This window comes from Emys orbicularis, chromosome 12, assembly GCF_028017835.1.
Source record: "Emys orbicularis isolate rEmyOrb1 chromosome 12, rEmyOrb1.hap1, whole genome shotgun sequence".
Taxonomy (NCBI): domain Eukaryota; kingdom Metazoa; phylum Chordata; order Testudines; family Emydidae; genus Emys; species Emys orbicularis.
Window position 1 is genome coordinate 51,665,135 of NC_088694.1, and position 13,469 is coordinate 51,678,603.

Sequence of the window (13,469 nt, forward strand, 5' to 3'; positions counted from 1 at the left end):
CTAGGAGAGACTTAGGAAAGTCCTGGCCCATATCCAATTCAGAGGGAGGTGAGTTCTGTGACCCTAGTGCCCCCCTGAGCCCACCAACGGGCCTCCCTCAGCAGCCGCCTCTCCCTGAGCTACCACATTAAATCCTATCGTGTTCCTGTCTACAACCCTTAGTCACATGACTGTCCCCAATGCCCCGAGTGCCAGCGCTGGGCTGAGTGATGTCATCATGGGCTGAGGGGCGGGGTCTGTTATCTCCATGGTGACTCTGTGACATTGTGGAACTTTATTGTGGGTCGGGATGTCTCAGCTCCACCCATTGACACTAGCGGAGAGGCCGGGCTGCGATTTCCACATGTCAATTGGATGAAAACAATCCACAAGCCACTTTGGAAAGTCCCGGCCGTGCCACATTCCCAGGCTCAGTGGAGTGGGGTTTATTCAGGTGCTGGGTGATCTCTGCCCACAGCCCCACCCGGACTCTGAATGGCCCATTTGCATATCCCAGCCTCCATGTCTCTGTGCCTCAGTTTCCCCTCTCTGAACCAGGGGCTGTGATAGTTCCCCGGCCTCCCAGTGGCATTCTGGGGATAAAGGCAATAACCACTTGTGAAGGGCGGAGACGCCACAGTGAGGGGCCCCACATGGGTTATAATGAACTAATCACCTTCCGCTGCATTAATGCGATAAAAGTCCCAGTTTGCCGAAAGGGCCAGAGCCTCCCTTGTGTAAATCCGGAGTAACTCGAGTCTAGCGGAAGTCGTTGCGGTGACTTTACACTAGTGGAGGATTTGGCCCCAGGAGCAATTTGCTCCATCCATTGAGTCTGATGCAAACCCCAACGCGCTTGTCCCCTTTACACTGACAGACGGGCCCGGGAGAGCCAACGTGCCAGGTCTCCAAGGGGAGAGAGACTCAGAACAGGACTCACTCCGGATTGGAGTTCACAGATGAAGCCAGGGATCTCTCCACCGCAGGCCCAGCGGGGCTCTGGGCAGGACGGGGAGACACGTTCCCTGGGAACGGAAGGGTTAAAACTGACGGGAGGTTTGTGTTACATTCACCTGGTTCGTTGCCGGGTCTCCTGTCCAAGCCCGGAGCTGTGTGTGTGTCACTGCTGCCCATGCGCGGCTGCCGGGAGAAGGGCTTTTCCGCAGCCTGGGTTTTTGTATGAGCACAAACCGGTTTCGCTTCACTGTGTCTCTCGCACAGTAATAGCGGGCGGTGTCCTCGGGCTTCAGGCCGGTCATTTGCAGATACAGCTCACTCTTGGAATTATCCCTGGAGATGGTGAATCGGCCTTTCACTGAATCAAGATAGAGTATACTACTCCCACTGCCGCTTATATAAGCGACCCATTGCAGTCCCTTGCCAGGAGCCTGTCGGAGCCAGTGCATATAGTAGCTGCTGAAGGTGAACCCGGAGGCTTTGCAGGAGAGGCGGAGAGAGTCTCCGGGCTTTTTCACATCCCCTCCGGACTCCACCAGCTGCACCTGGGACTGGGCACCTGGGAATAAAGACAGGCCATTAATATCGGTATAAAAACAGCGATAACACAATATTCTTCTAACTCTGCCAGTTATTCAGAGGAGGAAAATACCTTCCAAAGTTGCTACAGCGAAAATTACAAGGAGCAAAAATCCCATTTTCCCGGGTGCTGGAGGGGAAAGTTCTCAGGGGACTGGCTGGTCACTGCACAGACCCAGGGGCTGCGGATTGTGTCTCCAGGTGCAGCCTGGGCAGAGAGAGGCACAGATTTAAACAGGAAACTGTCTCCCTCATTTGCATGCCCCCGCGTTATAAGAGACACACACTCCTGCTGCCAGGGATCTGACTGACTCGCCCTAGGGCTCCGGGTGTGGGAGTCAGACTGTCCCGGCCTGTGTGTCTGTGCAGCGCCGGGCACAGGGCTCCGAGTGCGGGAGTCAGACTGTCCCGGCCTGTGTGTCTGTGCAGCGCCGGGCACAGGGCTCCGGGTGCGGGAGTCAGACTGTCCCGGCCTGTGTGTCTGTGCAGCGCCGGGCACAGGGCTCCGGGTGCGGGAGTCAGACTGTCCCGGCCTGTGTGTCTGTGCAGCGCCGGGCACAGGGCTCCGGGTCCGGGAGTCAGACTGTCCCGGCCTGTGTGTCTGTGCAGCGCCGGGCACAGGGCTCCGGGTGCGGGAGTCAGACTGTCCCGTCCTGTGTGTCTGTGCAGCGCCGGGCACAGGGCTCCGGGTCCGGGAGTCAGACTGTCCCGGCCTGTGTGTCTGTGCAGCGCCGGGCACAGGGCTCCGGGTGCGGGAGTCAGACTGTCCCGGCCTGTGTGTCTGTGCAGCGCCGGGCACAGGGCTCCGGGTCCGGGAGTCAGACTGTCCCGGCCTGTGTGTCTGTGCAGCGCCGGGCACAGGGCTCCGGGTGCGGGAGTCAGACTGTCCCGGCCTGTGTGTCTGTGCAGCGCCGGGCACAGGGCTCCGGGTGCGGGAGTCAGACTGTCCCGGCCTGTGTGTCTGTGCAGCGCCGGGCACAGGGCTCCGGGTGCGGGAGTCAGACTGTGCCGGCCTGTGTGTCTGTGCAGCACCGGGCACAGTGCTCCGGGTGCGGGAGTCAGACTGTCCCGTCCTGTGTGTCTGTGCAGCGCCGGGCACAGGGCTCCGGGTGCGGGAGTCAGACTGTCCCGTCCTGTGTGTCTGTGCAGCGCTGGGCACAGGGCGCTGGGTCCTCCTGACACTTTCGGACCCCTGGGAGGAATGACCAGCTCCCTGCAGTGACTGTATTTCCTCACCCAGGAACTGAGGGCCTGGCTATTGTGAGGTGACATTGGGGACTGGGGGGACTCAGCTCTGGAGCCCCGTTCCACGCGCACAACGGCCATGTAACGTCCGGTCAGGGGGGTCAGTGTCTGGGGAGGGGTCGTGTCCCAGGGATCCATTGGGCTGGGCCACCCGCTGGAGAGGGAAGATTTCCCATGGTGCTGGGAGGGATTTGGGACGAAAGCCCCTTTCCCTTCCCGGCAGTGACCGGCTACATTGAAATGATCCATGACACTAGGAACGTGATCTGAGCAAGCCTGGCTCGTGCTCTGGACCAGGTCTGGGGCCCGCCTGTGGGTGCAGGTGGGAGAAGCTGGGCGGGGGGGGAGTCTGAGGATGGAGTTAAGGTTTTGCAGTGGAGCCTCCCTGACATTAGTGGGCCGAGAGCGGCGTGTCTGGGAGTTTTTCTTTAGGGGACAGTCGAGGGAGGATTCAGGCTACAGTGAAGTAAGATTATTATGCAGGTAATTACCGAGTGATCCACCCCCTTTCGCCCATTCACCGCTAAGCATCATCATCAAGATCATTTACTCAGTTAATTATTAATAAGCAATAAAGTGTAGACAGAAGCTTTCTCCTGCTTGCGTTTAAAGAACTTGTGTGATATGAACGCTACATGTTTTTAAACCATCCCCAGGATGCAATATTGAGGGATAACAACAAAAATATTTCCATTCCCACTGACTTTCAGACAAGTATCAGCATTCACACTGAGACACAGATCTCCATTTCCATTATCACTGATGTTCTCGTTCATATCCCCACACTCATTCACACACACTGGAGAGAGAGAGAGAGAGAGAGAGAGAGAGAGAGAGAGAGTGTTTTAAGGGAATGTCAGTTAGTTCTTGTGGTCTTAGTCCATGAAAGCTTATGCTCAAATAAATGTGTTAGTCTCAAAGGGTGTCTACACTACCCGCCAGATCGGCAGGTAGTGATTGATCTATCGGGGATCGATTTATCACATCTAGCATAGACGTGATAAATCGATCCCCGATCGCTCTGCCGTCGACTCTGGAACTCGACCACGGCGAGAGGCGGAAGCGGAGTCGACGGGGGAGCAGCGGCCGTCGATCCTGCGCCGCAAGGATGCGAAGTAAGTGATTCTAAGTCGATCTAAGATACGTCAACTTCAGCTACGCTATTCTCATAGCTGAAGTTGTGTATCTTAGATTGATCCCCCCCAGTGCAGACCAGGCCTAAGGTGCCACAAGTACTCCTGTTCTTCTTGTGGTCTGAGTTTTCTGTCTACGAAATGGAGACAGCCATAGTGTCCTGCCACCCATGGGAGTTGTGAAGATAAATGTATTAATGTTTCTGGGGTGCTGAGATACTGCAATGATGGGCAGCGTGGATGTTCCAAAACAGCAGATTATCTTTGAGGTCTGTCAAACCAGGCTTCTTTCCAGTGAAGGTTTGGTCATTAATTTAAACCTTTTTTGTAGCTAAGCTTTTTCTTTTATTATGAAGACTTCTAATATACTGAGTAGTAACTTACACTTTGAGACCACTCGGAAAGGAGTTAATCGGCCTGATTCCACTGGTGTGATTTTGGCTTAATCTTCTCCCACTAACTGCACTCCGAATCGCCAGTAACTCCATTGGAGTCAATCTGAATGAGTCTCATTTTATGCAGCCCAGTTTGAACTGGGAGTAACTCCATGGGTGTCAGAGGATCAGAGTCTTATTTCACCCCGGTGTAAATCAAGAGTAGCTCTATTGGACTCATTAAGGCTAATTCTCCCATCACTCATTCTCGTGTAAATCAGGAGTGTCTTTTGGAATCAATGAAGCTGATTCTCCTCTCAGCCACGAGGAGTGAGAAGAGAATCGGGACCAATGGATCTACCCATGGAGTAAAGTGCTATTTGTAATGGCAAACAGAATCTCACCCCATGTTAGCATTGTCACAATTTGAAATGTAAAATCAACATGAACATTTAAGTCCAGAATTTTTACCCGCCTGGAGTAGAAATGTTATTGTACTGAAGTCAATGGCACTACACCCATTTACTCCAAGTGAGGATCTGCTCCCTTAACTTTCCCCTTCAATTCCCCTATCAGAACACCCCATGCTGAGCCAGAATCTTCAGAGCTGTGCAATGCAGATCGAGTTCTAGTTTGGAGGGGTTTTCATTCAAACTCCCCATTCCCGAAATTCTTTTCAGCACAAAAACAGTGTAGTGCCTGCACAAACCTCTCCCCGTCTGACACTTAGTTAGGCAGTAGGCAGGAAATAGGGGGGGGGGGGCGAAAGACAGACAGGCCTTCAGCTGTGTCTTTCTATGAAATCGAAAGTCCATGTGGTTTTCAGAGCTGACCGCAGCTGCAGATGAAAATGAGAACCGCCAGCTAAAAGACACCCAGAGCTCTGCTGCCATCATGTGCACATTAATGGATGTTGCTGTTTCTGTCTCATTCCTCTGCGTCCGCTAAGTAATCACTAGTGGCCATTGTAGAGAACAGCCTCGTGCTGGCCATTCCTACCCCTTGGCTGAAAGCATGTGTGGCATTACACAATATCGTCCCCCTGTCTCATGCCATGTAGCAGCCGTTGTACAGAATGGCCTTACTTTATTCATTCTTGGCTATTGGAAAAGGAGGAAGGCAAATGATTCTGCATTTTCAAAGGTTTTGCGTCTCCCTTCTGTCTTTCCCCACCTACTCTCGAGGCACCCATTGACTAGTGCAGTGGGACTCAGGAGATCTGTGTTCAGGCTGAAGTTAGCTACCCAACTCCCTTTGAACCTCATTGGGAGCCATGTGCCTATTTCCCTTAGGCCCCCTTGAATAGCTCAACTTCTATTACCAGCGCTGCCACATACTCAGTGTGTGATGGGAACAGAGGAATTGCTCCAACGGCTCAGTCTTGTCCATCTAGCTCAGTTCTTCAACAGGAGCCAATACCGAATGCTTAAAAAGAAGGTGTAAGATCGGTTCCTACTAGAGTCAATGGGATACCCTAGCCATAGGGGAATTTTCTTCCCAACCACATTCAGTTAAAGCAAAACTGAATGGGTTGTCCAAGGTCTCTGCTGTTTTGAGCAAGCGTGTCAACCTTTAACTTCGTTCCTCATCAAATAACAATGGCTTCCTACGATTCATGGCTGTCTTGGGGATAAATACATTATTGTTTTTGAGGGGCTCAGATCCTTCCGAGGTAGGAGCCATGGAAGATCCTGAACCAAAGGTTATTTTTGATGTTGGTCAAGCTTTGGCTAGAAATACAAATGTTTCACAGTTTCACTTTAAATGATGAGGACTTCTGAACACCGAGTATGCACTTATACTGTGACTAGTAACAATGGAGTCATTGGGGAAGAGCCCCCCTCCCGCAACTCAGTGTAAAGCAGAAATGATTTCACTGTACTCAAAGAGCCTGATTTTCTTAATCAGTCGGGTGTAAAGCAGAAATAAATTCATTGTACTCAATAAGACTCATTTACCATGGTGTTCGTCAGGACTAAGTTCACTGGTGTCATGGGGCTGATTCTCCTTTCACGGACTCCTGTGTAAATTAGAAGAGACTCCAGTCTACAGTCCCTGTTACCGAGAGGAGAATCCAGAGCAATGGAGCTACTCACGGAATAAAGTATTACTTGACATGAGTAATGGGAACAGAATCTCACCCCGTGCTAGCATTGCCCTGTTTTGAAATATAAAAAATCCATGTAAAGATTTAGGGCTAGATCATGAGGTCGTGTGTCTGTGTGCAGTGCTAATGAAGTCAGCATGGCTACGCTGAATTACACCACCTGAGAATCTGTCTCTTTCCAGTTTACTCTTTCTAGCAAAGGAATTGGGCTAGATTTTAAAAAGTCTTTAGGAACATGAAGATGCAAAGTAGGCACCTACTGGGATTTTCAAAATAGCGTAAGAAGGTTTGGCACCTAACTCCAGGGCCACCCAGAGGATTCAGAGGGCCTGGGGTCTTCGGTGGCGGGGGGCCCCCACCGCTGAATTGCCACCAAAGACCCGGCACTTCGGCGGCGGGTCCCGGAGTGGAAGGACCCCCCACCGCCGAATTGCCGCTGAAGACCCGGAGCGGAAGAAGATCCGGGGGCCTGGGCCCCGTGAGAGTTTTCCGGGGCCCCCGGAGTGAGTGAAGGACCCCACTCCAGGGCCCCCAAAAAACTCTCTTGGGGGCCCCTGTGGGGCCCAGGGCCTGGGGCAAATTGCCCCACTTGCCCCCCCCGCCCCCGCCGGTGGCCCTGCCTAGCTCCCTTTGAAAATAATGGGAGTTAGGCACCTAACCTACCTTTTTGGTATCTAAAATACCTTTAAAAATAGGACCAGTTTTCCTGAAAGTCAGACATACGTTGGGTGAAACCCCCTCAGCCTCTGCAAGACACTTCAAAGCTATTAATTGCAAGACAGTTTTATTCTGGTAGGATCTTTCATGCATACTCTCATCCCTTAAAATTGTACACCATACAGCAATAGGATAGTAGCTCTTAAAATCTTTTCCTGTCTGGTGCTGTTAGTTATGAAAGCAGCAGGCAGTGGGGAAACCACAGACTTTCATCTGGAATTTAAAATGAAAGAGAAACTCCATGTGGTTTTCACAGATGACCACAGCTGCAGGTGGAACTGAGAGCTGCTCGATCTCTGTCCTTCAAAAACTCTGCTATCGTGACTTGCTCAGTAGCGGGTATAGCAACTTCTATCTTATTCCCCTACCTGCGTTATCAACTCCCGGTCATTGTACAGGGCACCGCATGCTATCACTTCCTGACCATTTGCTGCTTCTACGTGGTCACTATGCAATAGACTTCTCTGTCCCATTCCCCAAGTTCTGCTGCCCTCTGGAGACCACTGCACCAAAGGAATTTGTGTTCCCTCTAGGCTATTGCAAATTGGTGGCAGATTAGGATTAGAATCCAAATCACCTCCCTCCCTGGCCAGCATTGTCACCGATATCAGATAGATATACTGTAGCTCAAATGATACGCTGTGGCTCAAACAAAAATCATGGGTTTGTTACAGAAATGACTGGGGTTGGGCTCTTTGCTGTGTGTCACGCAGAGGGGCACAATGTTCTCAGAATGGTATTTCTGGCCTCACAAATCTGTGACTCTGTCCTCCATTTTCCTTAAAACACGAGTGCTCCTATTCAACATTTCGGGTGGATGCAGGACCCACTGGGTGGGACGGTCTAACATAATGGTCCTTTCTCCCATTCAAATCCACAGGTCATTATTGTTGGCATTTTAGTAACACCTGAAGGGTCCCAACCAAGATCAGGGTTCCAGTGTGTCAGGTGCTGCCCATTCACACCACAGGAGACAGGCCTTGCACTGAACAGGTTTCAGTCTAAACCAACAAGCCCAACAAAGGAATCTGAGACTGGGGAAGTCACTTGATTCACTTCACATTGTGGCAAAGCCTGGAGCAGAACCAACATTTCCTGATTCCCCCTGCAGTGGCCTGACCAGCAGACCATGCTGCTTCCCGATCACAATCTCATTTGAAGAACACGAGATAAAATTGCAGAAACCAAAGCCATGAATCTCTCAGGGTAAAATTCAACCCTTTGGAGAGGCAGCAGAGCAAGGCCTGTTCCCCAAGGAACCCGTACTCTGAGGACTGATGTGGGACCCCACTGACACATAGGGCCTTTTACTGTCCCTGTGCCCCAGGATAAAGTTCATGCAGGACAGAGGTGGGAGGGCAGTTCCACGAGGGATGTTGTAGGAGAGGAAGCCAGGCAGTGATCACTGTGTATTTCTGGCAGAACAGTAAGTAGCCGTGTCTGCAGCTGTGAGACTGTTTATCTTTAGCCTGGCAGTGGCACCGCTGGTGCTTGGGGTAACCCGTCCTTTGAACTCATCCGTGATGTAGGTTGTGTAATCTGTTCTGAAGGCTGCTAGCCAAACCGGACCTTTCCCAGGGGCTTGTCGGATCCAGCTCAAATGGTGGTCATTGATATTATACCCAGAGATGACACAATCCAGGGAAAGGGAACTGCCTGGCTCTGCCTGGGCAGAACTCGGCTGGGTTAGAGTGACCGCAGCCCCGCAGCCTGTAAAAGAAACAGAGCAGAGATATTGTTATATCACACCCGACCGGGGAATTCACCTTATTTGCAATAGACATTTCAGAGGACACTGCAAGACACTGCCACTCTGCAATGGGCAGTTACAAAATAATCAGCCTATATGAGAAGCTTTTCCCAACCCTGCTCATTGACAGATTGGTTTGGTGCTTAAACCAATAACTCAGTGATGTCATCAGTTCCTGGTATATAAGAAAAAAAACCCACACTATACAAGAGGCTATATCTCGCTGCTCACCTGAGAAGATGAACCACAAGATAAAGCAAAGACAATGTAACCACTAATTTGTAAACAAATTAGAGGATTGGGCCAAAAGAAACCTGATGAGGTTCAACAAGGACAAGTGCAGAGTCCTGCACTTAGGACGGAAGAATCCCATGCACTGTTACAGACTAGGGACCGAATGGCTAGGAAGCAGTTCTGCAGAAAAGGACCTGGGGTTACAGTGGACGAGAAGCTGGATATGAGTCAACAGTGTGCCCTTGTTGCCAAGAAGGCTAACAGCATTTTGGACTGTATAAGTAGGGGCATTGACAGCAGATCGAGGGATGTGATCATTCCCCTCTATTCGGCATTGGTGAGGCCTCATCTGGAGTACTGTGTCCAGTTTTGGGCCCCACACTACAAGAAGGATGTGGAAAAATTGGAAAGAGTCCAGCAGAGGGCAACAAAAATGATTAGGGGTCTGGAGCACATGAGTTATGAGGAGAGGCTGAGGGAACTGGGATTGTTTAGTCTGCAGAAGAGAAGAATGAGGGGGGATTTGATGAATGAGGGGGTTCCAAAGAGGATGGATCTAGACTGTTCTCAGTGGTACCTGATGACAGAACAAGGAGCAATGGTCTCAAGTTGCAGTTGGGGAGGTTTAGGTTGGATATTAGGAAAAACTTTTTTACTAGGAGGGTGGTAAAGCACTGGAATGGGTTACCTAGGAAGGTGGTGGAATCTCCTTCCTTAGAGGTTTTTAAGGCCAGGCTTGATAAAGCCCTGGCTGGGATGATTTAGTTGGGAATTGGTCCTGCTTTGAGCAAGGGGTTGGACTAGATGACCTCCTGAGGTCCCTTCCAACCCTGATATTCTATGATTCTATGATTCTATGACTGCTGATGACCTCAAAGTGTGACAGGCCCAATTCTCCTCATTCACTCATAAGAACAGCCACATTGGGGCAGTGCCCTTAGCTTCCATTGAAGCAGACACCGTGGCAGAAGCGCTGCTGACCATTTCCAGCTGAGAGGGGTTCCCCAAGGAAGTCTTGACAGACCAAGGGTCCAACTCCATGTTAGCCCTGCTCCGGTGTTTGTGGGAGAAATGTGGGGTCTGGCACAGCTGGGCCTCACCATATCAGCCCTAATCCAACGGGCTGGTGGAGAGGTTCAACTGAACACTAAAGATGATGCTAAAAGCCTTTATGAACCAGCACCCACAGGATTGGGACAAGTACTTATCTCAGCTGCTGTTCGCGTACAGGGAAGTGCCCCAGGAGTCTACCGGGTGTTTGCCTTTCAAACTGTTTTATGGCAGGAGGTTAAGGGGGCCCCTAGACCTGATGAGAGACGAATGGGAGGGGAAGGCCACTCCTGATGGAGAGTCGGTGGTGGAGTATGTCCTGACCTTCCGGTAAAGACTTGCTGAACTCATGGGCCTGGCCAGGGAGAATCTGGCCAGAGCCCAGAGGAAGGAGAAGGTCTGGCATGACCGCACAGCGCGGGCCCGCGCCTTCGCCACCGGGGATCAGGTGACGGTTCTCATCCCCGCGAGGAAAAACAAACTACAAGCCGTCTGGGAAGGTCCTTTCAAGGTTGTCAAGCAACTAAATGAGGTAAACTATGTGGTGGAGCTGTCTAACCGGGCACACCACCGCCGGGTGTACCATGTGCATATGATGAAGCCATATTATGACAGGGGGAATGTGGTATTGGCCGTGTGTGAACATTGGGAGGAGCAGGGAGATGACCCTTTAGTAGATCTATTCCCTGGGAGAAGAGCTGGTTCCCCCCTGGAAACAATCCCCCTCTCTGATCGGCTAACCCCTGCCCAGCAAGCTGAGATCAGAGGGGTGCTGCATCTGTACCGACAGCAGTTTTCCAACCAGTCTGGACACACTAATCTGACTGTCCACCTGGTGGAGATAGGATCACACCCACTGATAAGATGCTCCCCCTTCTGAGTCACAAGGAAAACTGCTCAGGACCTGGAAAGAGAGGTCAGGGACATGCTGGCTTTGGGGGTGATCCATCCATCTTCCAGACCTTGGGCCTCGCTGGTGGTGCTGGTCCCCAAAAAGGACTGGTTGATCCGGTTCCGTGTGGACTATCGCAAGCTCAATGCCATCACCGTGTCTGATGCCTACCCCATGCCCAGCCTGACGAGCTCCTAGACAAGCTGGGAGGCGCTCGGTACCTGACCACCATGGATCTTACAAAGGGCTACTGGCAAGTGCCGCTGGATGCAGATGCCAGGCTGAAATCCGCCTTTATCACCCCTCTGGGGCTCTATGAGTGCCTCACCCTGCCTTTAGGCCTCAAGGGAGCACTGGCCACCTTCCAGCGCCTGGTGGATCAGCTACTGAGGGGGATGGAGAGTTTTGCTGTGGCGTATATTGATGACATCTGTGTCTTTAGCCAGACCTGGGAGGACCACGTGTCCCAGGTTAGACCAGTGCTGGACCAACTCCAGGAGGCTGGGCTGACCATAAAAGCTGAGAAGTGCAAGGTGGGGATGGCTGAAGTATCTTACCTGGGCCATCTGGTGGGGAGCGGCTGCCTAAAGCTGGAACCAGCCAAAGTGGAGGTGATCAGAGACTGGCCTGCCCCCCAAACCAAAAAGCAGGTCCAAGCCTTTATTGGGATGGCGGGGTACTATCGAAGGTTCGTGCCCCACTTTAGTGCCATAGCCGCCCCCATCACTGAGCTGTGCAAAAAGGAGAAGCCAGACAAGGTGGTGTGGACCGAGGAGTGCCAGGAGGCTCTCCGGGCGCTGAAGGAGGATCTGGTCAGTGGCCCAATTCTGGCAAACCCAGACTTTGATAAGCCCTTTATGGTGTTCACCGACACCTCAGACATGGGACTGGGGGCGGTGTTCATGCAGGAGGATGAAAAGTGGGAGAGACACCCGATCGTGTACCTGAGAAGAAGTTGCTATCCTGGGAGCAAAACTATGTGGCCATCGAGAGGGAATGCCTGTCCATGGTGTGGGCCCTTAGGAAACTAGAACCATATCTCTTTGGGTGACACTTCACCGTGCACACCGACCACTCTCCCCTGACCTGGCTGCACCAGATGAAAGGAGCCAATGCCAAGCTTCTGAGGTGGAGCCTGCTCCTGCAGGACTATGACATGGACGTGGTCCATGTGAAGGGAAGTGCCAACATGATAGTGGATGCGTTGTCCTGGAGAGGGGGCCCTGAACTTCCCCAGGTCACTGGTCAGAGTGACCCCGCTCAGTTCAGTCTCGAAGGGGGGAGAGATATGACGCAGTAAGGAGCGGGGCGGATTGACCTGGGAAGGTTGTCTAGTTTTACTGGGTCTGTCTGCATGGGGGATGGGAAAGCAGGGGGTGACTTTACTTGAGGGACAATATCTGAGCCTGTAACCTGAGTCAGGATGTGGGTTGGGGCCAGGTGACACCTTTGCCTGGGAAACTGGACAAAGGCTGGAGGAGGAGCTGCGGGGAGGCTGAGTGAGACTGCCGGAGGGGGTTTCAGATTGGAGCTGGCTGGGGAAATGGAGGGAACCCCGGGACTGGGGTCTAAGCTCCCTGCCCCCCAGAGGGACCTGACTGAGGGGTGCTGGTTGTAACTACAAGCCCTGTTTGGGACTGTGCTCCTGTCGTCTAATAAACCTTCCGTTTATTTACTGGCTGGCTGAGAGTCCCGGTGAATCGCAGGGAGAGGGGTGCAGGGCCCTGACTCCCCCACACTCCCTGACAAACCTTAAGTTCCATTTTTTTTTTTAGGTATATACATTGGTATTTTTTAAGGATTTTAAGATTTGGTTACTGTTTTTATTATGCCATTTTATGAGGATCACCGGATCACGGGTAGGAATTCATGATTGGTTGGTGGGGAGTGAATTATTTTTTAAATATTGGCTTATGAGGAGGGCTGCAAAGTTTTTTATGATTGCTCTGATTATTTGGGCACTAAAAGTTCCCAGCAGCAGGTCAAGCCAGACCTTACCCTGGAGTTTCATTTTTGGTGGATTAAAATTGTGGTGGTTAAGCAGCGTTTCATGCTCCGGTTCCAGGGTGTTGTTTTTTGCAAAGAATTTAAACATTATTATTTATGTAAACGGTTTCATTTATGAAACATATTTATTTTAGTTTTGATTTGTTTTCGATACGGTATAGCAGTGGGCTAAGGCAGTTCACTATGGAGTAAGGGCCTATTTCCTTTGATTCCAGTGAGTGACCCATTTTAACGTACATGATTTTGTCCCCTATTTTTTACAGGGCTGCCTTTGTGGGCTTTTGTTTCTGAATTTCGTTGCTTATGTGTTCGATGGTCTGATGAACCCTATACTGGAGGGTGGTTTTATTGTTTTGTAACTGTTTGAGCCATTGAAAATAGTCATGCTGGGTTATATTAGAGCTTTTTTTTTTTTTTTTTTTTGACCCTATACCAGGAAACTAGG

At 51.3% G+C, this 13,469-nt stretch overlaps 1 gene segment (V, D, J or C); it reads right to left on the minus strand.

The window, feature by feature from the left end:
• LOC135886387 (Ig heavy chain V region 3-like) lies at positions 1-1,634 on the minus strand. The segment is given in 3 exon segments: positions 1-63; positions 1,053-1,495; positions 1,589-1,634. Coding segments are annotated over 3 exon segments (552 nt in total).
• Between the last annotated feature and the right edge of the window lie 11,835 nt (positions 1,635-13,469).